Below are 26,512 nucleotides of genomic sequence, written 5' to 3'. Positions count from 1 at the left end.
ATTTATTCAATTCTTTGTATCAATATGGACTAATAGATATTTATTTTTATCTATGGGCTGCATTCCAGTGTTATCATTATTAATTTTTTGTTCAGATTATTCCATCTTTGGCCATTGGGAGCTCTTTTAAGATGGCACCTATGTTCTTTTGGACATGCACTTTTTTTTTTCCTTGTGAACACTTTCCATCTTGCATCACAGGATATTTTATGCTCATTTAATATTTTTCATGTCCCAGCCATGGAATCAATCATTTCTCCAGGGACCTCTGGTTTCCTTTATTAAAGGAGGATAAAAGTGCAGGTTTTGAACCCCGTCTCATGACACTCTAATTTAGTAGGTCTGAATGGTCTACTGTATTGAGTTTTGAAGACTTTCTATGATAAGTTTCAATCCTGTCAAGTTGTAAGACTTTTTTCTTCTGTTCATAGCCTTGATATTTTTTCAGAAATTTCTGTACTGTCTCTGATCTTACCCCAATCTCTTTAAACATGCTTGATGGTTTTTATTTATTTTTTATTATTTTTTAAGTTTATTTATTTATTTTGGGAAAGAAAAAGAGAACCGGTGGGGGCGGGGGGGAGGGCAGGGGGAAGGGCAGAGAGAGGGAACAGAGGATCTGAAGCAGGCTCTCTGCTGACAGCAGAGAAGAGAACCTGATGCAGGGCTTGAACTCATGAACTGAGAAATCATGACCTGAGCTGAAGTTGGACTCTTAACTGACTGAGCCACCCAGGTGCCCCCATGCTTGATGGTTTTTGTCATCTTTCAAGTCTTTGCTGAAATGTTACACTTCAAAAAGTTTCACTCTAAACTATCAAAAGTTAGCTCTCCCTATGTTGTGATTTCCTCTTGTGTGTGTGTGTTTTTGTTCTTAATCATAATATGTCATTCTTTTACTTATTCATTTATTTGTTGTCTTTTTCCCCCGTGAAAATAGTAGCTATATGATTATAGAGATTATGTCTATCTTGGTCATAGCTGTATTATCAACCCAATGCCTGGCCTGTGGGAATCATTCAAATATTTATTGAATGATTAAAAATATTAATGTCTTGGGGCGCCTGGGTGGCTCAGTCGGTTGAGTGTCCGACTTCGGCTCAGGTCATGATCTTGCGGTCCAGGAGTTTGAGCCCCGCATTGGGCTCTGTGCTGACAGCTGAGAGCCTGGAGCCTGCTTCGGATTCTGTGTCTCCCTCTCTCTCTCTGCCCGTCCCCTGCTCATGCTCTGTCTCTCTCACTCTCAAAAATGAATAAATGTTAAAATATTAATGTCTTACTCAGTTTTATAAAATGGTCATAATTCTACTGCAGATTATGTGGACCCTCAGTAACTGTAGTGTACTATATTATGTATTGTACCACATGTTGCGAATACAAAGATGATTAAGATATGATTCTTGTTCTAGAGTATTTTTTATTTGAAATTCTATTTATATAATTTGATAATATATAAATTTGTTAAATTGATTTTATATGATTTGTTAAATTGATATTATATAAATTTATATAATACATTTATATAAATATAATTTGAAATTATATTTAGTTTGGGGCACCTGGCTGGCTCAGTCAGTAATGTGTATGACTCATGATCTCAGGATTGTAAGCTCAAGGCCCACATTGGGGGTAGACCTTACTTAAAAACTAATATATACATGCAATTATATTTTGTTTGTTTTTTTGAAAACTTATGAGGCTTTTCTAGCTTTAAAAAAAAAGCTCTTGGGACGCCCAGGTGGCTCAGTCAGTAAAGCATCTGACTTTGGCTCAGGTCATGATCTCATGGTTCGTGAATTCGAGCTCCGCATCAAACTCTCTGCTATCAGCTTGGAGTCCACTTCAGATCTTCTGTCTCCCTCTGTATCTCTCCCCTCTCCCACTGTCTCTCTTGCTCTGTCTCAAGAATAAATAAACATTAAAATAAAAATAAAGCTCTTAATTTCTAGACACTTTCAGATTCTCCCCCCTGCCCCCCCACCCCCACATTGGTTCATTTATTCTTTCTTTCAATTCTTTTTTAAAAAAAAATTATCAATGAGGTATAGTTGACATGTTATGTTAGTCTCAGGTGTCCCACATTAGTGACTTGACAATTCTATACATTACTCAGTGCTCACCACAATAATTAAAGTCACAATTTGTCACTGTATAACATTATTACAGTATTATTGACTATATTCTCTATGCTGTGCTTGTCATCTCTGTAACTTATTTTATGACTGGAAGTTTGTACTTCACTTATTTTGCCTATTCCTCCACCCACCTCTTCTCTGGCAACCACCAGTTCATTTTCTATATTTAAGAGTCTTGTTTGTTTTGATTTTTAGATTCCACATATAAGTGAAATAATATGGCATTTGTTTTTCTCTGACTTATTTCACTTAGCATATCCATGTCCATCTATGTTGTCACAAATGGCATGATTTCATTTTTTATGGCTGCATAATCAGTGTGTATGTGTGTGAGTGTAACATACACACTATATATATATGTGTATATATATATCACATGTATGTGAGGTATCTCACATATTTATTGAGGTACAATTGGGTTGCTTTCATATCTTGGCTATTGTAAATAATGCTGCAATAGGTCTTTCACCTCTTTGGTTACATTTATTCCTAGGTATTTTATTCTTTTGGGTGCGGTTGTAAATTGATTTTCTTCATTTCTCTCTCTACTTCTTTGTTACTAGTCTATAGAAATGCAACAGATTTCTGTATAATAATTTTGTATCCTGCAACTTTATTGAATTCATTTATTCTAAGTTTTTTGGTGGAGTCTTTAAGTTTCTTTGAACTTTAAAAGAAAAAATGTTATTTATTTTGAGATGGAGATAGAGAGTGTGCGTGCGTGAGCACTACCAGGGGAGGGGCAGGGAAAGGGGGAGAGAGAATCCTAGGCAGGCTCTGTGCTGTGCTAGGGCTCGATCTCACTAACTGTGAGATCATGACCTGAGCTGAAATCAAGATTCTCTTAACCGACTGAGGCACACAGGTGCCCCTTTCTTTCAACTTTGATCACACTGTCAGTATTTGAATTTATGTTTTTGCTCCAGTTCCCTGAAATTACAATTCAACTTTTGTATAAGCTTTCAGTGAAGAAAATTTAGAAGTACAGTATATCCAGAAATATATTCACATTATATATACTGGAAAATATTCTAATTTATCAATAATTAATTTAGTGTAGCATATACCCTATCTCCTCAATTTCTTAACAAGTCAATTTGTAAAGTACTTCTAAGATATGTTTGTGTCATTTAGCAGTAACAAGACTTCTCTGTTCTACACACACACACACACACACACCATTGGACAAAAGTGTTTGCCAGAAAACAAGGAAATCTGGGTTGTAGTTCTGGCTCTAAAATTGACTATGTTACATAATGTTTTGGTGATTTATTTGCTAATCTAAAGCTTCTGTTTTGTCTGAGTCTTCATAAGATGTAGATGAAGGAATATATCACTCCCATTGAAAGGTGCAAAATATGTTTGAGGAACTTATTGGATGTTTACTAATATTCTTATTTTTTAGATGCTTGGCTGGAAAGGCTGCATGAAAGATGTTTCAAAGCCTTATCCTCCTATTGTACCACTATTATAGTTTAAAAAAGGTTTAATATGAATTTTACCACTATTTTATTTTTGTTGGTAGCCTAAACTAAAAATTTAACATGTAATATAATTATAATCATACTTGATTTTGTGTAGGCTGTTCAACAGGTTATTACTAACCTACGAATTGGGCAGATAGAACTTCGTTCTGAAGATTCTCCAGATATTTTGCCGTACTCTCATGAAAGACGAGTTGAAAAGCTAGTTGTTCCCCTTGGTGAAGAACTTGTAGCCATCCAAAAGGCATATATCCAGGTAAGACATTTGTATCACAATTCAGGGTTTTGATGAATGAACTGATAATGTATTTTATTTTGTAGAATCTGGTGTGAGCATATTACATATTTATATCATTTTATATCATTAGTATTTGAAATATTCTTTGAAATTAATATTTTTGGAATGAGTACCCTGTTTTGTTAGTTACTATTAAAGAGGAAATATAAAATGATGGACCGTTTCTACAAGCCAATAACAACCTTATTTTTTATTTTTTATTTATTAAAAAAAAATTTTTTTTTAATTGTTTATTTATTTTTGAGAGAGACAGAGACAATGCGAGTGGGTTAGGGGCAGAGAGAGAGGGAGACACAGAAGCAGAAGCAGGCTCCAGGCTCTGAGCTGTCAGCACAGCGCCCGACGCGGGGCTCGAACTCACGAGCTGTGAGATCATGACCTGAGCCGAAGTCGGCCGCTTAACCGACTGAGCCACCCAGGCGCCCCCAGAAGCTTCTTTATAAGAAAATATATTTTCAGTATTTTCTTCCTGGGTCTCTTATACAGCAATGATTCTCAACTGGAGGCAGTTTTGCCCACCTGGTAACATTTGGCAGTCTTGACACAGTTTTGGTTGTCATAACTGGAAAGGGTAGAGTACAGTTGCTAGTAGAACCCAATATGTAGAGACTAAGAATGCTGCTTAATTCATCTGTAATGAACAGGATAGACCTCCAACCACAAAGAATTATCTGGGCCAATTGTCAGTATTACAGTGATTGAGAAATTGCTTAGACAGTCATCACATCCAATGGGAAAAATTTGAGGTAACACATTCTTTTTCTATAGTTCATAATTAGTGTCATGCTAAGAGAACATTTTGTTTTCATATCTTCATTGTTATGGATTAAAGATGCCTGCAGATTTTTCACACTCCTCCCATGGAGAGAGAAGATGCATTTTCTTTTCCCTCCAATCTAGACTGTCTCTGTGACTCACTTTCACCAGCAGAATGTGATAAACCCTAAGTAAGCCATGATGAAACTCAGCTAAGCCATGTTCAGGAGAAATGAGGAAACAGTAGATAGCTAGAATCGAAGGCATAGACATATGGCCCCAGTCGAGGTATGTTAACCCTTAACCTCCAGCTATTTGAGGCTCTAGACATCAAAGAGCAGAGATTAGCTGTCCCTGCAGTGCCCTGACAGAATTTTTGACTTTTGACATTTTATTTTACAGTAGTTTTAGATTTTCAGGAAATACGCACAAATAGTATAGAGATTTCCATTGGGGAGATACTGTGAGACTGCTTGAAAGTCCTATTTCTCAACATACTTTGGCCTATTTTATTTTATTTATATAATTTTTTTTTTATTTTTTAATATTTGCATCCAAATTAGTTAGCGTATAGTGAAACAGTGATTTCAGGAGTAGATTCCTTAATGTCCCTTACCCATTTAGCCCATACCCCCTCCCACAACCCCTCTAGCAACCCTCACTTTGTTCTCCATGTTTATGATTCTCTTCTGTTTTGTCCCCCTCTCTGTTTTTATATTATTTTTGTTTCCCTTCCCTTATGTTCATCTGTTATGTCTCTTAAAAATCCTCATATGAGTGAAGTCATATGATTTTTGTCTTTCTCTGACTGATTTCACTTAGTGTAATACCCTCTAGTTCCATCCACGTAGTTGCAAATGGCAAGATTTCATTCTTTTTGATTGCCGAGTAATACTCCATTTATATATATATACCACATCTTCTTTATCCATTCATCCATTGATGGGGCATTTGGGTTCTTTCCATACTTTGGCTGTTGTTGATAGTGCTGCTATAAACATGGGGGTGCATGTGTCCCTTTGAAACAGCACACTTGTATCCAGTGGATGAATGCCTAGTAGTGCATTTGCTAAGTCATAGGGTAGTTCTATTTTTAGGTTTTTGAGGAACCTCCATACTGTTTTCCAGAGTGGCTGCACCAGCTTGCATTGCCACCAACAATGCAAAAGAGATCCTCTTTCTCCGCATACTTGCCAGCATCTGTTGTTGCCTGAGTTGTTAATGTTAGCCATTCTGACAGGTGTAAGGTGGTATCTCATTGTGGTTTTGATTTGTATTTCCCTGATGATGAGTGATGTTGAGCATTTTTCATGTGTCGGTTGGCCATCTGGATGTCTTCCTTGGAGAAGTGTCTATTCATGTCTTTCGCCCATTTCTTCACTGGATTATTATTCTTCACTGGTTTTTTGGATGTTGAATTTGATAATTTCTTTATAGATTTTGGATACTAACCCTTTGTCTGATATGTCATTTGCAAATATCTTCTCCCATTCTTCCATTTGCCTTTTAGTTTTGCTGATTGTTTCCTTTGCTGTGCAAAAGCTTTTTATTTTGATGAGGTCCCAGTAGTTCATTTTTGCTTTTGTTTCCCTTGCCTCTGGAGATATGTTGAGTAAGAAGTTGCTGTGGCCAAGATCAAAGAGGTTTTTGCCTGTGCCCTCCAATTTTAGCATGCAATAATGGTTCTTGCCTGCTACAGTTATTTCTGTTTGCATAATCACGGTTTCTCCTTTTCCTCAATTCTTTCATATTGTCAACTTGAATTCTTACATAATGAAGACCTGTTTCTTCTCCTTCATTTACTAATTCAGTTCTTTGTATCAATATAGACTAATAGGTATTTATTTTTCTCTGTGCACTACAATCTAATACTGTCATTATTAATTTTGTTGCTCATATTGCTTCAGCTTTGGCCATTTAGAGCTCCTTGTGGTTTTTGGGCTTGTGCCTTTTTGTTTTTTTTAATGCTTAACTTTCTGGCATCACAAGATGTTTCATTCTCATTAAGTTTTTCTTGTGTCCCAGCCATGGAATGGACCATTTCTCCAGGAAATTCTTGTTCCTTTTATGGGAGATTGGTATTTTCAAACCAAGATCTGTGTGTTAGGTGTGCTCATTGTTACTGTGGTGTCTTGACCTGAGCCCTTAGTGAATTCTTTTTTATTTTTTTTTAAGTTTTATTTATTTATTTGATGAGGGCCCGGGGGGGGGGGTGGGGGAGAGAATCCCAAGGAAGCTCCTCACCACCAGAATAGAGCCCGACATGGGGCTCTATCCCATGAACTGTGAGATCATGACCTGAGCCAAAATCAAGAGTTGGAAGCTTAACTGACCGCTAACTTAGCATTACTGGTTGAATTCTTATCTGAAGAATTAGAATCGTGAGTAAATGTTTTTTTAATTGAGTTTGTTTAAGTTTTTAATTTATTTATTTTGAGAGAAAGCATGCATGTACATAAGCTGAGGAGAGACAGAGAGGGAGAGAGAGAATCCCAAGCAGGCTCCACACTGTCAGCACAGAGCTCAACACAAGGCTTGAACTCATGAAATGTGAGGTCATGACTTGAGCTGAAACCAAAAATCAGACGCTTAACCAACTGAGCCACTCATGTGCCCCAGTTGTTTTAATTTCTTATGTTTTGAAGTACTTTGTAATGCAGAAATAGATAACCAAAATATTCATTTATCATTTAACCTTTAATAAGTCTTTTTAAAGAAAAGTTCTATAGGATTATGGTTAATATTTTTAAATTGTAACAAATTTGAAGCATTACTAATTTAAGATACGGCAAAGAATTTCAAGTAATCATCTCTTTTTTTAAATTTTAACTTAAAAAAAAAATATTTATTTATTTTTGAGGGTGGGGAAGATCAGAGAGAGAGACAGAAAACCAAGCAGGGTATTCGAACTAACAACTGTGAGATCATGACCTGAGCCAAAATTCAGAATCCAGCACTTAACTGACTAAGCCACTCAGGTGTCCCTCATCTCCTTTTTAATTAAAAAAAAAATTTATTTAGATATAGTTGTCATGAAATGTTGCAGTAGTTTCAGGTGTACAAAATAGTGATTTGTCAAGTTTATATGTTTTGCTATGCTCATCACAGTTGTAACTACCATCTGTCACCATGCGATGTTACTATATCATTGACTATGGTTTCCTTTGCAATGCCTATTTATTTATTTATTTATTTAATTTATTAATTTTTTTTTATTTAACTCTTTTTACATTTATTTATTTTTGATAGAGACAGAGCACAAGTGGGGGAGGGGCAGAGAGAGAAGGAGGCACACAATCTGAAGCAGGCTTCAGGCTCCGAGCTGTCAGCACAGAGTCCACCGTGGGGCTCAAACTCAGAAACTGCGAGATCATGACCTGAGCCGAAGTCGGATGTTTAACTGACTGAGCCACCCATGTGTCCCAATTTATTTTTTTAAAGTAAACTCTTCACCCAACATGTGGCTTGAACTCACTACCCCGAGATCAAGAGTTGCATGCTATACCAACTGAGCCAGCCAGGAGCTCCCGGAAGCTTTTTATTTTGATGTAATAATCACTTCCTTAATACTAATACATTTTCTCATGATTAAAATCATTGCATTTATAAGGATCTAAAAATTATAATTTTTATAAACACATATAGTAGGCATTTAATTTTAGTGATATTTTTAGAGTACTTCTGTAGGTATTATGATCAGCAAAACTGGAAGGGAGGAAAAATAAAACTCTACTAAATTGCCCTATTTTAGGAAATATGAATCAGGCAAAAGTTTAAACTTTTATACAACTGTATTGTTGTAGTAGGTCTTCATCGGGAAGTCTCTGTTTTCCTTCCCTCTGCCATCAAACTCATTCCTGCATCAGGACCTTTCGAATGCTGTTTCCTCTGGCTCTTTCCTCAAAACCTGTCAGCATTCACATGTCGGTTCCAATAGTACCTCTTCAGAGAGACTATCTTTGTTTACCTTTCCCTCAAAAACTATAGTATTACTGTGTTTTAGGTTCTTGTACATTTATCTCTTTGTTCACTCTTTGTTCTTTGCTTCCCTTCATCGGATATATGTTTTTATGAAAGTAGTGACTTCATTTGTCTCAGCTACAAATTCTCAGCCGTTAGGACAATGCTTGACATATACTAGGTGCTTAATAAATATTTCTTGAAAGAATGAATCAACGAATCACATTGAATGTACTCAAGGCATTTTGATTTAGTCAGCCAGACTGCAAATATTTACCTATATGCCAGACTTTGTTCTTCATATTGAGATGCATCAGTGAGAAATTAAAAGTCCTCCATTAATTGTGCTTAGATTATAGTGTGTGTGGGTTGGGGAGGAAAGGGACTTAAGAAATACACAGATAAACATGTATGTCTTGTTATTTAAAAAAAATTTTTTTAATGTTTATTTTTGAGAGAAGGAGAAAGCAAGAGAGGGGCAGAGAGAGAGGGAGACACAGAATCTGAAGCAGGCTCCAGGTTCTGAGCTGTCAGCACAGAGCCTGACATGGGGCTTGAACTCACAGACTGTGACATCATGACCTGAGCTGAAGTCGGACACTCAACCGACTGAGCCACCTAGGCACCCCAACATATATGTTCTTAAATTATAGTTGGATCTAGTAATTGGTTATGCTGACTTTCATATGGATGTTTTCTGGGGATAAATGTTAAGTATTCTTAAGTTTTGTTATTTTGCTGTGTTTACTTCAAAATGTAAGACAAACTTCATTTAATATATGACTTCTATTTTAATGTGTGAGGAAATGATTATATTTGAGAAAAGACTTTATTTTTTTAATGTTTATTTCTGAGAGAGACAGAGCACATGAGCAGGGGAGGAGCAGAGAGAATGGGAGACACAGAATCCGAAGCAAGCTCCAAGCTGTCAGCACAGAGCCTGATGTGGGGCTCGAACCCACCCGTGAGCTCATGACCTGAGCTGAAGTCAGACGCTTAACTAACTGAGCCACCCAGGCGCCCCTTGAAAAAGGACTTTAAATTAAGCTTAAACTAAATTTCATTGAAATTTGCAGGTTTTGGAAGCATTTGCCAGTTCTTTGATTCAGAGGAATGTTTTGATGAGAAGGGATATCCCTAATCTAACAAAATACCAGTTAATTTTGGCAAGAGATCAGTTTAGGAAAAACCCATCTCCAAATATTGTGGTAGGTATTTTTAAATTAATTTTGAAGAGATTAAGTTTTAGTGCTATGATAAAATGTAAATAATGGTTGTTTTCTTGGTATATATTAGCTCATCAAGAATTCAGATATGATTTATGTAGTTCATAAAAGCATGAAAAAATCTAGCAAGAATGCACCTTAATGCTTTGAATTAAGTTAATTTTATCTTCTGACTTTTAATAAAGACTTGGTATTTTAGTTCATTTCTGTGTTGCAAAATCAAAGTGCTATGAGAGGGTAGATTCTAACTAACTTTTCACCTAGAGCATCATAGTAAGTTTCTTATTTCTAATCTTCTTAGGAAAAAATTAGATGGATAGGAACATACCCATCAAGCTAGGTCCAAAGTTAGAAGAGATGCTCACAAGTACAAAAAGGCACTGAGTCATTCTTTGAACTGAGAGGTAATGCATGTGCAAAAGAACAGAGGCATTGAATGATGGTATGAAGGAGTCAGTGAACTAGCCATTGTGGCTGAGGTAAAAGATCGAGGAAGTCAGATATGATAGTCTAGGTTGTGTGCACACAAGAATGGTTTTAAATATTACACCGAGAAATACTGATTTTTATCTCATAGTATCTGGGGGAACCACTAAGGGAAACTTTTCTGTAAAATTACATTATATTATACTAAACTTTAATAGGATGTGTTTAAATTTCTGCTAGGAGTTAAAGGTTCATTTAAATTTTAAGTACTAAATCTGAACCTGTTGAACTTGGATCTCACTAATGAGAGTTTATATTTTGTAGAGACAGGGTTTTACCCTTTCAGGTAATTGGGGTGCCATTTTAGGGCATTTATCACTATGCTGTGAACATTTAAAATGGCTATTGCTATTTATTGATCTTAAATGCTACTAGGAATGTAAGGTCCAGAATAATAGTTATCTTGAATAAAGGAAAATAATAAAAATCTATTTTCAGTGGTCTCTCTTACCTTATTACATAGTTACACCTGCTGTATGTTCTCATTAAAGGAATACGTATTTCACTTTTCCTTGAGAGTAGTGGTTAAAAGCACAAGTACCCTGAGCCAGAGTTTGTGGATTCAAATACTGGCTCTACAGTTTCCTCATCTATAAAATGGGCATAACCATAGTACCTACCTCCCAGGTGTTGAGATTAAGTGAGTTTGTGTAAGTGATGTGCTTAGAACAGTGTCTGGTGCTAAGACAGTGTCACATGTTACTATGGTATGTATGTGTGGTGTGAAATATTAGTGTTAAACTGTCTGATTAAATTCTGTTCTGGTGCCAGTAACATTTATGAGGACAGGCCAATATGTGACTTATTTTCCATTATATCCCAAATATCTATCTCCATGCTTGATATGTTAAATAGTTTTGAAAGAACAAATGAATATACATACTGCTAATAATTTACCTATAATGAGAAACAGTATATGATACATATTTCTCTCCTTCACTTATTCTCTTTAAAGTGTAAGTTTCGTATTGAATTAAAAAAAATAAAGGCACAGATTTTATATGGGAAATACACTGGCCCCTTTCCAAAGCAAGGTCCTATGATATTCTATAGGTAGACCTTCAATAGAGCAGTAAATTCTACACAGAACATGTATCTTTATTTCTTCCTTTGGTTAAATTTGGTCTGTGCTTGTTTTTCTAGGGAATACAACAAGGCATTATCGAGGGAGAGTTTGCTATTTGTATTAGTTTATATCATGGTTATGAATTATTGCAGCAAATGGGAATGAGATCATTATATTTCTTTCTTTGTGGAATTATGGATGGAACTAAAGGTAAATTATATTAAATTATTTAAAGGAATAATGACATGTTATTATTTTGGTTAAAGATATATTGAACACTTGGGTTACTTAAAAATGCTTTATTTTAGGGGTGCCTGGGTAGCTCAGTTGGTTGAGCATCTGACTTTAGCTCAGGTCATGATCTCCCATCTCGTGAGTTCGAGCCCCACATTGGGCTCTGTGCTGACAGCCTGGAGCCTGCTTTGGATTCTGTGTCTCCCGCTCTCTCTGCCCCTCTCCCACTCACGCTCTGTCTCTCTCAAAAATAAAATTAAAAAAAATTTTTAAATGCTTTATTTATTTATTTAAAATGTTTATTTATTTATTTGAGAGAGAGGGAGTATGAGCAGGGGAGGGACAGAAGAGAGGAGAGAGAGAATCCCAAGCAGGCTTCATGCTCAGTGCAGAGCTCAATATGGGTCTCAATCTCACAAACTGTGAGGTCATGACCTGAGCTGAAGTCGGGAGTTGGATGCTTAACCCACTGAGCCACCTAGGTGCATCCAAAATGCTTTATTTTAAAAAGCAATAAAATAGGGGTGCCTGGCTGACTCAGTAGAATATGCAGCTCTTGAATGCATATTGAATTCGAACCCTACTTTGGGCGTAGAGATTATTTAACAAAACAAAACAAACAAAAAGCAATGTAATAGTTATGTAACAAATGACTGTTTTTTTGTTTTTGATAAATTGGTAGTAAAAAGCAAGCCATTTAATACATATGTGACTGTGGAACTGAAAACAGTTGCTGGTTTTTATGTTTAAATTAGAAAAATTTGTATTCATTGCTAAAGTTTAATTTCTTTTAATTTTTATTTTATTATTTTTTAAAGCTGTATTTATTTATTTTCAGAGAGAGGGGCTGGGGAGAGGCAGAGAGGGAGGGAGAGAGAATCCTAAGCAGGCTCTGCACCTTCAGTGTCGAGCCCGATGTGGGGCTTGAACTCACGAACCATGAGGTCATGACATGAGCCGAAATTAAGAGTTTGATGCTCAACTGACTGAGCCACCCAGGCACCCCTAATTTCTTTTTAATGAATAATAAATTTGATTAACTTATTTGTTAATTTGGAAAATCTTTACTTAATTTCTGAAGGAATGACTCGGGCAAAAAATGAACTTAGCCGAAATGAAGACTTCATGAAACTCTATAATCATCTAGAGTGCATGTTTGCACATACACGTGGTACTTCAGCAAGTGGCTCTTCTACTATCCAAAAAGGTCTGGTTTTTCTTTTAAAACTTTATATTATTTCTTTATCAGATTAATTTTGAAATTAGACTTCATTGATCCAAATTATCTATAATCACTTTTATTTCTGTGGCAACGGATCTGTTAAATGCTTAAAGATTTTATTCTTTAAGTTAGGATAAGTATATATTCAAGGTTATAAACTTTAAATAGATGCTAGTAGTTGTTACTGTTAGTGAAAATTCTTTGAACTACCAAAAACTGATTTAAAGCTTAATTCAAAACCTATTTTTCCCATCTACTTTGCTTCTGATTTCATCTGGATTCTCTTTCAGAATGAAATTATAATAAAAATTCAAAGTTTATTTTATAGTAGGGCTTATGTGCTACCCAGATGCTACTTAGTATTTAAATGAACAGAAAAAAAGTAAGATTTAACAAATCTATTTTGAAAAGGATAATTAAAATACATTAATTGAATATAGGAAATATAGAATGATTTTTTGGTTTTTGTTTTACAGGAGATAAAGATAAAAATTTTGTCTATAGTCATCCAAAGTTAAAGAAATTAGAAGAAGTTGTAGTTGAACATTTCAAGTCATGGAATAGTAAGTCATGTTTAGTAGCTTCAAGGCAAGACAAAGTTACTGAAAGAGCTAAAACTCTGACTTTATGGGGAAGATGGGCTTTTAATTACCCTGGATAATAAATGTAAAAAAGAAGATTTTGAGAAGTTTTGGGAGGGTGGGACAAGGGACATGGTGGGAATGTTAAGAATAAGGTATTATATGAAAAAGAAAAGTCAATCTGGGGCAATAGAAGGCAAGCAGACAGTAAAACAATATATAATAGTGGGGAGAAGTAAGGCAGGTAAGGAAATAGTCGTGGAGGAGTGCTGTTTTATATAGAGTGTTAGAGAAAGCCTATCTCTAGGGTGATGTTTGAGTCATTACCTGATGGAAGTGAGGTTGTAAGCCTTGTGTATTTCTGGGGGATGATCATATCAGGCAGAGAGAATAGTAGATTCAAAGTCCCTGAATCAATAGGGTATTTGGTATGATTGAGGATCAGTAAACAAACCAATGTGCTGGAGTAGTGTAAGAGTGGTATAGGCCTGGTGCCTGGGTGGCTCAGTTGATTGAGCATCTGACTTCAGCTCAGGTCATGATCTCACGGTTGGTGAGTTCAAGCCCTGCATTTTGGTGTCAGCGCAGAGCTTGCTTTGGATCCTCTGTGCCCCCTCTCTCTCTGCCCCTCCCCTGTTCATGTTCTCTCTCTCTCTCTCTCTCTCTCAAAAATAAAGAAACATTAAGGAAAACAAAAGAATGGTATAGGCAAAGATTGGAGAGGTAGCTTATAGGCCAAGTCAAGGCTTTGGTTTTTATTTTACAAATGTTTGTGCTTTGTGAAACTGTTAGAGGGACCTTTAGAGCAGGAGAGTGATGTGTTCTGACTTACATTTTATTTATGTATTTAATTTTTAAAGACATTCTTTTTTAATGTTTATTTTGAGAGAAAGCACACAAGTGTGAGAGGGGCAGAGAGAGAGGGACAGAGGTTTCATAGCAGGCTCCACGCTGACAGCAGGGAACCTGATGTCGGGCTTGAACTCACGAACACAAGATCATGACCTGAGCCGAAGTCTGATACTTATTTGACTGAGCCACCCAGGTGCCTCTTATTTATTTATTTATTTTTTTAATATTTATGTATTAGAGTGAGAGACAGAGCATGAGTGCGGGATGGCAGAGAGAGGGAGACACAGAATCTAAAGCAGGCTTCAGGCTCTGAGCTGTCAGCACAGAGCCTGACACGGGGCTCGAACTCACAAACTGCAAGATCATGACCTGAGCTGAAGTCAGATGCTTAACCAGCTGAGCCACCCAGACACCCCTGACTTACATTTTTAAAAGATCACTGTGGTAGCTTTTGCAGAGTGTAAACATTAGCATCTTAGGAGACTATCGTCATGTTTAAGAAGATGCCAGATGATGGTGGCTGGTGCCAAGATGGTAGTAGTGGAGGTGCTGAGTGGTTATCGATTCTACATATACTTTGAATTTGGAGCCAACAGTATTTGCTGGTAGATTGGACATAGGATATAAGAAAAATAAAAGGAATCCTTTGTGTGTGTGTGTGTGTGTGTGTGTGTGTGTGTGTGTGTGTAATTGTATGAACAAAAAAAATTAGGAACAGCATACAGAAGAAAGAACATGCACTTTTAGATGGTTTTGAGATATGTAGGTAGAGATATGTAAGTACTGACTAAGTGAAACAGGATCTCAGAAGAATGATCTGGGCTATTTTTATAGAATATGTATATTCTCTACATATATATGAATAAATTTTGGAGTCTTCAGCATAAAGGTAATATTTAAAGTTTCAGAAATGGTTATCATCACATTACCGGGAATACAGTTTAGAGACCAGAGAAGGCCTAGAATGTAGTCCTTTTAAAGTTGGGGGGGATGTCTGGCTGGCTCAGTTGGTGGATCATGTGACTCTTGATCTCAGGGTAGTGAGTTTGAGCCCCATGTTGGGTGTAGAGATTACTTAAAGATAAAATCCTAAAAAAAAAAATCAGAGCAAAAAACCACCACAAAGGAGGTTAAGAAAGAAACTGAACAAGTGAATGGCAGAGAAGCTGAGGGAAGAGACTATTTTAGTGAGAAGTAGTGGACTGTGTTAGATGCTGCTGAGAGGTTGGTAAAATGAACTAAAAAGTGACCATTGGGGGCGCCTGGGTGGCTCAGTCAGTTAAACATCTGACTTTGGTTCAGGTCATGATCTCATGGCTTGTGGGTTCAAGCTCCGCGTCGGGCTCTGTGCTGATAGCTCTGAGCCTGGTGCTTGCTTTGCATTCTGTGTCTCCCTCTCTCTCTGCCCCTCCCCCGCTCACACTCTGTCTCTCTCTTAAGATAAATAAAGGTAATAAATTAAAAAAAAAGTGGCCATTGAATTTGGCAATATGTAAGTTATTGATGTCTTTTGTAGAGGGTCTTCAGTGGAATGAAGGTAGAACTTTGGCTACATAGCCTGTTGAAGCTGATAGGGTTTGCATTGAAAGTAGCAGTTGGTCAGAAGTTGGTCAGATGTAGAGGCTTGATGCTATGGTAATTCAAAGAAGGTTTATCTAGAATAATTTTCTTTGCAACAGCTGTTGCTTTTTCCTTAGGTATTATGAATTAACTTTATATATATTAAATCATTTAATTCTTAGAGTTTTTATGAAGACTAAATGAGTTAATATATAAAATGCTTAGTGTATGGCACACACATAAAGATTAACATAAATCCTAACAAAGAAAAGGATTGTCAAAGTCCTAAGCAAGCTTAAAAGTAAATAACAAAAAAACCTCATACAATATTCAATTATTAACCAGTTGCTTTGTGCAAGTCTATATACTTTATATTCAATTCATTTTAGATATGAAGAAATTAAAGCTTAAAAAGATGAACTGTCATAGTTTCACATAACCCAGAAAAGTAAGAGGCCCACCCTCAAAGATCATGTAATTATTCTGTGTATTCTACTACCTCCCAAGCACAGAGATACTGGGATCAGTTTTGTGATTGACTATAGGGTATATTCTATAGTTAGACTTGGAGAATTAAAAAAAAATTTTTTTTTTAACATTTATTTATTTTAGGGAGAGACCACAAACAGGGGAAAGGCAGAGAGAGAAAGAGGGACAGAGGATCCAAATTGGGCTCTGCACTGACAGCAGGGAGCCTGATGCAGGGCTTGAACTCACAAACTGTGAGATCCTGACCTGAGCCCAAGTCAGACATCTAACAGACTGAGCCCCCAGGTGCCCCTAACCTTGGAGAATTTACAAGTATCTTAGATTCAGGGACAGAATGCTATGGCCTGGATTAAGAAAGTGCCTTTAGTGAACAAAAAGAAAAGGAAATATTTATGAAGTCAGTGGGAGCTCTACAATTCTGTGATTCTGACTTAGAAAGTAAAGGCGAATAACAGGCATCATGCATGAATTGAAGTACTGGTTAAAAGGGATTCAGGTAATGTTTATTTGATTTGTTTAGGATTTTTATTTGATTTGTTTAGGATTATTATGACAGCCAATGATTTGTTTAGGATTATTATGATAGCCAATGAGAGGTAGGGAGCCAAGAACATTAAAATTACTAGAGAAGGTAGGAGGAAACCAGCAAAGGTTTAAGACATTTTCAATTACTTTTTTGAAAGAATTATCATTCATTAGTATATAGTTTCAGGGTTGTCTTTTGAAATACTTTTTGTATATTGCTTTTAAAAAAAATTGTAATGACAGTGTTTTTTTGTTACGTAGCTCAAAATGCCTCTGAAAAGAAATGTGGTGAGACCAGAGTTATGATCTTCTCTTCATTTCGAGATAGTGTTCAAGAAATTGCGGAAATGCTTTTAAAGCATCAGCCAGTTATTAGAGTGATGACTTTCGTCGGCCACGCCTCAGGGAAAAGCATGAAAGGGTTTACCCAGAAGGAACAACTGGAGGTAATTACTTTTGGAGGTGATGAATATTAAAATAATATTGATTAGCTTGTATTTATGCCTCTTTTGTTTTAATTTGTTGGTTAGCTACTTTGTTTTTAAGTTTATTTATTTTAAGAGAGAGAGAGAGAGGGAGTGCACGTGAATTGGGGAGAGAGAATCCCAAGCAGGCTCCACGCTGTCAGTGCAGAACCCAGCACAGAATTCGATCCCATGAACTGTGAGATCATGACCTGAGCCGAAATCAAGAGTTGGACACTCAACTGACTGAGCCACCCAGGCACCCCTCAATCAGCTACTTCTTAAAGATAATTTTATAGTAAACATGTAAATAAACAGAGTCATATTTTGAAAGATCAGAAAAGTGTTTTTTGTGATTTTGAGACTTTATTCAAGTAAGGTAATGTGTAGTGGTTAAGGAGAAAGGCTCTGAAATCATATTACCGAGGTTGGAATCCTGGCCCTACCACTTAGTTCCTCTACTTCTTGTGCCGCAGTTTTCCTTACCTGTAAACATAGTTGATAGAGTTGTCGCAAGCATTAAGTGAAATCATACTGTAGAGCCTTCAGTAAATGTTTACTATTTATTTATTTTAAGTCACTTTAGTTATATATTCTGAACAAATAATGAGCTTATTTCTTTTTTCTGTTATTTAAAAATCTTTTTTTTCCCTTAGATTTTATTTTTAAGAAATCCCTACACCCAAGTGTGGGGCTTAAACTCACAACCCTGAGATCAGGAGTCACACGTTGCACTGACTGAGCCAGCCAGGCACCCCAAAGATGCATTTTTTTAAAAATTTTTTCTTTTTTTTTATTAAAAAAATTTTTTTAATGTTTATTATTTTTGAGAGAGAGAGAGAGAGAGAGCGAGCAAGCAGGGAAGGGGCAGAGAGAGAGGAAGACACAGAATCGGAAGCAGGCTTCAGACTCTGAGCTGTCAGCACACAGCCTGACACGGGAATCGAACTCACAGACTGTGAGATTATGACCTGAGCTGAAGTCTGCTGCTTAACTGACTGAGCCACCTGGGAGCCCCAATTTTTATTTATTTAAGTGATTTCTACACCCAATATGGGGCTCAAACTCACAACCCCCAGATCAAATGTCACATGCTCAACAGACTGAGCCAGTCAGGTGCCCTATTATTTAAAAATCTTAATTTAAAAATACAGTCAGATGAAACCATTTATGCTCTGAATAAGAGGTCATAAGTTTTCTAAGTGCTATGTATGTGTTTTTGGGATGTTTTAGACTATTGATTTTTATAAATTGTATACAGGTTTCTGTAGATTAACTATAGGTCTTCATTTGAGTAGTCATTGACAATTAGGTGTGTCTTTAATGTCTAATTAATTTTGACAGATCTTTTCTTCAGTTTGTAAACATTAGTTACAAGAGGAATACTATTCTTTAAATACCTTTTATACCAGTCCTCACTGCACTCCGCAGAGTTTGTTTAAGCTGACTGGATCTGTGGGGACAGTCTAAGAGGTTTCCCTGGATCTGAAACAGAATAACTTTACCTTTCTCAAGTCTGATTATATGTATTTTAAAAGATTAAGATATCTAGCAGGTTATTATTACTACTCTTACATTTATATATGAATGAAAAATGAAGTAGCTTTTTGTCTAAGGAGTTAAGCATTTTGAAATACTGATAGTACCAACCTAATCTCTGGCCAGTTTTATTATTACCTAAAATCATTATTTCCTGAGTTTGTCAGTTACCATAAGAAACCTTATTGATTTTATATTAGCTTTGTCCTTTCCTCACTTATGTCAGTAATATTTTTATATAGGCTAGAGTAGCAACCCTTTTTCTTATTCCTGCAATAATTGCTTTCCTGCAGTTATATTCTAAAATAAGCTTTTGTGCAAATAGTTTTAAGTAAATTTTTTCATTTCTTTAAAAACAGGAGATGAAGTGAGAGAGGAAGTAGGAGACCAGATCCTTTAGGACTTTTTAGGTCATTTCCATTTTTTTTAAGTTAAAAAAAATTTTTTTAATGTTTTTATTTATTTTTGAGAGAGAGAGAGAGACAAAGAGTGAGAGGGGGTGGGGCACAGAGAGAGGGAGACATAGAACCCGAAGCAGGCTCCAGGTTCCAAGCTGTCAGCACAGAGCCTGATGTGGGGCCCAAACTCATGAACCGTGAGATCATGACCTGAGCTGAAGTCGGATGCTTAACCAACTGAGCCACCCAGGCACCCCAATTTTGTTTTAAGTTTTTATTTGAATTTCAGTTAATTAACGTACAGTATAATATTAGTTTCAGATGTATGATACAGTGAGTCACACTTCCATACAACAAATGGAGCTCATCACATAAGTGTACTCCTTAATCCCCATCACTTATTTTAGCCATTTTCCTACCCACCTCCCCTCTGATAACCGTCAGTTTGTTCTGTTTCCAGGTTTGTCTCCCTCTCTCTTCTTTCTTTTCCTTTGCTCATTTGTTTTGTTTCTTAAATTCCATATGAGTGAAATCATATGTGATTTGTCTTTCTTTGACTCACTTATTTCACTTAGCATAATACTGTCTAGCTCCATCCATTTCACTGCAAATGGCAAGATTTCATTCTCTTTTATGGCTGAGTAATATTCCATTATATATATATATATATATATATATATATATATATATACATACATACACACACACACACACACTATATCTTCTTTATCCATTCATTAGTCGATAGATACTTGGGCTGTTTCCATAATTTGACTACTTTAAATAATGCTGCAATAAACATAGGGATCATATATCCCTTGGAATTAGTATATTTGTCTTCTTTGGGTAAATACCTAGCAGTGCAATTGCTCGATCATATGGTAGTTCTATTTTTAACTTTTTGAGGAATCTCCATACAGTTTTCCAGAGTGGCTGCACCAGTTTGCATTCCCACCACCAGCATAAGAGGGGTTCCCCTGTCTCCACATCCTTGTCAACACCTGCTGTCTCTTGTGTTGTTCAGTTCAGCCATTCTGACTAGTGTGAGGTGATCTCTCATTATAGTTTTGATTTGTATTTCCTTGATAGTGATGGTGAGCATCTTTTCATGTATCTGTTAGCCATATGGATGTTTTCTTTGGAAGAATGTTAATTTATGTCCATTTTTAAATTGGATTCTTTCTTTGTTGGGTGTTGAGTTTTTTTAAAAAATATTTTTTAATGTTTATTAATTTTTGAGAGAGAGAGAAAGAGAGACAGAGTGTGAGAAGGGGAGGGGCAGAGAGAGAGGGAGACACAGAATCCAAAGCAGGCTCCAGGTTCTGAGCTATCAGCACAGAGTCCCATGTGGGGCTCGAACCCACGAACTGTGAGATCATGACCTGAGCTGAAGTTGGATGCTTAACCAACTGAGCCATCCAGGCACCCTGGGTGTTGAGTTTTATAAATTCTTTAGATATTTTGGATACTAACCTTTTGTCGGCTATGTCATTTGCAAATGTCTTCTTCCATTCCATAGGTTGCCTTTTAGTTTTATTGATTGTTTCACTCATTGTGCACAAGTTTTTTATTTTGATGTAGTCCCAGTAGTTTATCTTTGCTTTTGTTTCTCTTCCCTCAGGATAAGTTGCTACAGCTGATGTCAAGAGGTTACTACCTTTATTCTACTCTAGAGTTTTGATGGTTTCAAGTCTCACATTTAGGTCTTCAATCCATTTTGAATTTATTTTTTTGTATGGTGTAAAAAAAGTGGTCCAGTTTCATTCTTCTGTACGTTGCTGTCAAGTTTTCCCAACACCATTAATTTGAAGAGACTGTCTTTTCCCATTGGATATTCTTTCTTGCTTTGTGGAAGATTAATTGACCAGACAGTTGTGGATCCATTTTCAGATTTTCTATTCTGTTCTGTTGATCTATGTGTCTATTTTTGTGCCACTACCATATTATTTTGATCACTATAGCTTTGTAATGTAACTTGAAGTCCAGAATTGTGATGCCTCCAGCTTTACGTTTCTTTTTTAAGGTTGCTTTGGCTATTTGGGATCTTTTGGAGTTCCATACAAATATTGGGATTGTTTGTTCTAGCTCTGTGAAAAATGCTGGTGGTATTTTGAAAGAGATTGATTAAATGTGTAAATTGCTTTGGGTAGTATAGACAGTTTAACAATATTTGTTCTTCCAATCCATGAGCATGGAATGTTTTTCCATTTCTTTGTATCATCAGTTTCTTTCATCAGTGTTTTATAATTTTCAGAGTACAGGTCTTTCACCTCTTTGTTTCGGTTTATCCCTATGTATCTTATGGTTTTTGCTGCAGTTGTAAATGGGATCGATTCCATAATTTCTCTTTGGGCTACTTCATTATTGGTGTATAGAAATGCAACAGATTTCTGTACATTGATTTTTTTTATTTAAAAAAAAATTTTTTTTTAACATTTATTTATTTTTGAGACAGAGATAGAGCATGAACAGGGGAGGGTCAGAGAGAGAGGGAGACACAGAATCTGAAACAGGCTCCAGGCTCTGAGCCATCAGCTCAGAGCCCGATGCGGGGCTCGAACCCACGGACTGCGAGATCATGACCTGAGCCGAAGTCGGACGCTCAACTGACTGAGCCACCCAGGGGCCCCTGTACGTTGATTTTTGTATGCTGCAACTTTACTGAATTTATCAGTTGTAGCAGTTTTTGGTGGAGTCTTTGGGTTTTCTACATACAGTATCATGTTATTTGCAAATAGTGAATGTTTGACTTCTTCCTTGCTGATTTGGATGCCTTTTATTTCTTTGTGTTGTCTGATTGGTATAGCTAGACTTCCAGTACTATGTTAAATAACACAGGTGAGGATAGATATCCTTCTCTTGTTTCTGAACATAGAGAAAAGCTCTTACTTTTTCCCCATTGAGGATGATACCAGCTGTGGGTTTTGCATCTATGGCCTTTATTATGTTGTGGTATATTCCCTGTAAACTTACCTTGTTGAGGGTTTTTATCATGAATGGATGTTGTACTTTTTCAAATGTCTTCTCTGCATCTATTGAAAAGATCATATGGTTCTTATCCTTTCTTTTATTACTGTGGTGCATTACATCGATTGATTTGCAAATGTTGAACCACCCTTGGAGCCTAGGAATAAATCCCACTTGATGATTCTTTTAATGTATTTTTTTATTTGGTTTGCTGGTATTTTGTTGAGAATTTTTGCATTCATGTTCATCAGGGATATTGGCCTATAGTTCTCTTTTTTAGTGGTGTCTTTTTCTGCTTTTGGTGTCAGGGTAATGCTGGCCTCATAGAATGAATTGGGAAGTTTTCCTTCCTTTTCTGGTTTTTTTTTTTTTTTTTTTTTTTTGGGGAATAGTTTGAGAAGAATAGGTTTTAACTCTCCTTTTTAAAAAAAATTTTTTTTAATGTTTTATTTATTTTTGAGAGAGAGAGAGAGAGAGGGAGGGAGGGAGAGGCAGAAAGAGAGGGAGACACAGAATCTGAAGCAGGCTCCTGGCTCTTAGCTGTCAGCAGAGAGCCTGATGCGGGGCTTGAACTCGTGAACTATGAGATCATGACCTGAGCCGAAGTTGGAAGCTTAACCACCTGAGCCACCCAGGCGCCCCGGTATTAACTCTTCTTTAAATGTTTGGTAGAATTTGCCTGTGAAGCCATCTGGCCCTGGAGTTTGTGTCTTGGGAGATTTTTGAATACTGATTCAGTTTCTTTGCTGGATATCAGTCTGTTCAAGTTTTCTATTTCTTCCTGTTTCCATTTGGTGGTTAATATGTTCCTAGGAATTTATCCATTTCTTCCAGGTTGTCTTATAATTGTACTTTTGTGGTGTTCTTATTTCTCCTCTATGATTTGCGATTTTTTAAAATTTGGGCCCTCTTTTCTTTTTGATAAATCTGGCTAGAGTTTTATCAACTTTATTGATTTTTTTTTTTTTTTCCAAAGAACCAGCTCATGGTTTCATTGACCCATTCTATTGTTTTGTTTTTGTTTCTTTTTTTAGTTTCTGTATCATTTATTTCTGCTCTAATATTTATTATTTCCTTCCTTCTCCTGACTTTAGGCTTCCTTTTTTTTTTTTTTTTTTTCTTTTTCTAGTCACTTTTGGTGTAAGGTTAGGTTGTTTGAGATTTTTCTTGCTTCCTGAAGTTGGCTTGTATTGCTGTATACTTCCCTCTTATGGCCACTTTTGCTGCATCCTAAAGATTTTCGACTGTTTAATTTTCATTTGTTTTACTGTATTTTGTTTTTATTTCTTTGATTTCTTGGTTGACCCATTCATGTTTTTAGTAGGATGTTCTTTAACCTCTATGTATTTGTGGTCTTTCTAAATTTTTCATGTGGTTGACTTTTAGTTTCATAACATTGTGGTCAGATAAGATACATGGTATGCTCTCAATCTTTGTGAATTTCTTGGGGCCTGTTTTGTGATCTAATATGTGATCTTTTCTGGAGAATATTCCATGTGCACTTGAAAAGAATGGGTATTCTGATATAGGATGGAATGTTCTGAATGTATTTGTTAAGTCCATCTGGTCCAGTGTGTCATTCAAAGCCACTGTTTGCTTATTTATTGCCAATTTAGATGCTCTGTGCAGTGGTGTAAGTAGAGTGTATCCATTTCAGTAACTTTGGCTTTTACTGTGAGGGAGATGGGAAAAGAAGAAGCCCTTTTAGAGAGTTTGAAATAGGCGAGGGTTACAGCCTGGTTTATATTTTAAAAGAATCACACTGGTTGCTATCTTCAGAATAAAGTATAGGGTACTAAGGGTAGAAACAGGAAACCCAATTGGAAGACTTATTATGATACCAAGCTAAAGATGATGGTAGCTTAGACTATAGTGGTAGCATGGAAGGTTGTGAGAACTGGTTGGATTCTGGATATATTTTAAGGTCAAGCTGATGGGATTTATTGACAAATTAAAGTGGAGTGTGAGATTGAGGAGGGTGAAGGGTGACTCCAATGATGATTCCAGGAATTTGGCTTGAGCAACTGAAAAGAGCTGCTATTAACGAAGACGGATAAGACTGTAGGAAGAGCAAGTTTTGGAGAGAAATATCAGTAACTTGGTTCTGGATGAGTTAACTTTGGCATACCTATGAGATTAGTGTTTTTTGGAGTATCAAAGTTGATGGAGGACTAGTTGATGGAGGACTAGTTTATTTCCTCTTAGTATGTCACAGATACAGTTGAATAAAAATGAATTACTAAAAAAATAAAATTAATGAAAACAATATTCATGGCCAGATTTTTTATTATTAAAGCCAGCAAACATAGTATTACTCTGTCAAATTTCTAAACACCTGAACCTCAACAGTAATAAACAGTTCACGAACTACACTTTGACTTGCATTGTTTTAAATGTCAAATAGAGATGTTGAATAAACAGTTGAATATATGAATCTTAAGTTCATGAGTTCACAGGTTTGTGGAAATATATATTTGGGAATCATCATCATCATATACGTGAGACTGGATGAAATTACCAAGTGATGGAATAGAGATAGACAAGATGTCCAAAGACTGAGCCAAGGGTTTCATTGTTACTAGTATAGGCAGTGATTATGATTTCCTTGGGAATAAGAGTAAGTAGCTAGTAATAGTAGAAAAACCAGGAGAGTGTGATACCTGTGGGCCAAATGAGCAGGAGGAACTGTTTAAGTGCTGCTAGTCGCAGACCTACTGCTAGTAGGTCATGAGATGAAAAATGGGAATTGACCTTTGGATTAAGAGATCAGAAGGCAGGTGACCTTGAAAAGGACAGTTTCATTGGAATTGTGGGGACAAGACTGATTGAGGTATTTTCAAGAGAGAACAGGAAGAGGAGACCTAGAGATAGCAAGTATACAAGTCTTTCAAGAATTTTTGCTGTAAAGGAGAGCAGAGATGGAAGTATTGTTTCTTTGAAATTAGGAGATCTAACAATATGCTTGTATACTGATAGGAATGATCAACTGAGAAAGAAAAATTGTTAATAGAGCAGAGACAAGAGTATAGCTAGTATGATCTTTGAGTAGATGAGGAAACCGATGGGATCTAGTATACAAAACTATAGGAGCTGATCTCAGTTAAAAACGCAGTTTATCCAAAACAGCAGGAGGGAAGGTGAACTATTTAGGCACAGATACAGGTGAGTAAGTAGACGTGACAGTGATATCCTGTGGGAGGTCTTTTTTGATTGCTCAATTTTTGTCCTGTCATCAGGCAAGAATGAGGATGGGAGGAAATGTTGGATGGAAGTTTGATCAAAAAGGAGAGAAGAGGATATAGTTTTCTAGAAGAATGGGGAAAGTGAATGGATTAGGGAATATGAAATGATTTTCAGATAGCACTAAAGGCCCTCTCAAGTGAGGGATTATGAGTTTAAAGTGAAACCAATAAGAATGGTTGGTATTTTCTTCCATTCACCTATGTGGGTACAGGCTTAGATTTGGTTGGAAAGTGGGATATATTCAGTGGTGGAGTTTAGTCAGAGGACTATGATATGAGAGTGGAGTGAGGGTAAAGTGTAAGCAATGAAAAAATGATAGGATCAGTGGATTACAAATCCTGGTAGAATTTGTTTAATTAATCACATATCCCTTTCTATGATTGATTATTTTTCAAAGTCCCGGCAAATTGGTCAGTGTTAGGCAAATAAATAATAGTTTCATTTATACATGTTACCTAAAAAGTATGTCAACTATCTTTTATTCATCTGTTAACTATTTATATTAAAGAATTATTTTTCTTTTACATTTCTAAGACTGTGACCCATTTTTTGGTGGGGGGGGGGAGCAAAGAGGACATGTGTTTTAAGTTATATACAGGTAATATTAGGTTAGTCTTTCCTTGGCTTAATGTGATTCCAGATTCCAAAGAGAAATGATTAATCTTAACTTTTAATCATGATCACTGGTTATCCCTGTACTCTGAGGTTTCTCATATTCAAAGAAAACTCTCTTACTAAGCTACTGGAAAAGTTTACAAGAGGATTTAATATAAGTTTAAATTTATAATCATGCTTTTGAGGTTGTTGTTGTCAATAATAGAGCTAGTTTAAGGATAGGTGCTCAGTTGGTTGAAGTCCTGAGTCTTGATTTCGGCTCAGGTCATGATCCCAGGATTGTGGAATGGAGCCCTGTGTTGGGTATTCTGATATTTTAATAGGCATTTATAGAGGCTTTACTCAAGTGCATGACTGATTTCTCTGGAATACTATCATTCTACTTTTGTTTCTATTCTTTATCTATCTGTTG

General features: G+C 36.3%; 1 protein-coding gene across 2 annotated transcripts in view; it reads left to right on the top strand.

Moving 5' to 3' along the window:
* Positions 1-26,512, top strand: part of FANCM (FA complementation group M) — a 69,771-nt gene that overhangs the window by 6,015 nt on the left and 37,244 nt on the right. For both annotated transcript variants that reach the window (XM_049612842.1, XM_049612841.1), the window contains exons 4-9: positions 3,717-3,875; positions 9,710-9,841; positions 11,489-11,621; positions 12,727-12,852; positions 13,344-13,430; positions 17,136-17,320. In XM_049612842.1, coding sequence (XP_049468799.1) covers positions 3,717-3,875; positions 9,710-9,841; positions 11,489-11,621; positions 12,727-12,852; positions 13,344-13,430; positions 17,136-17,320 — 822 coding nt within the window. The remainder of the gene's footprint in view (positions 1-3,716; positions 3,876-9,709; positions 9,842-11,488; positions 11,622-12,726; positions 12,853-13,343; positions 13,431-17,135; positions 17,321-26,512) is intronic.

The sequence above is a fragment of the Panthera uncia genome, assembly GCF_023721935.1.
Source record: "Panthera uncia isolate 11264 chromosome B3 unlocalized genomic scaffold, Puncia_PCG_1.0 HiC_scaffold_1, whole genome shotgun sequence".
NCBI classification, from domain to species: domain Eukaryota; kingdom Metazoa; phylum Chordata; class Mammalia; order Carnivora; family Felidae; genus Panthera; species Panthera uncia.
This window is presented reverse-complemented; position numbering and strand designations above follow the sequence as displayed.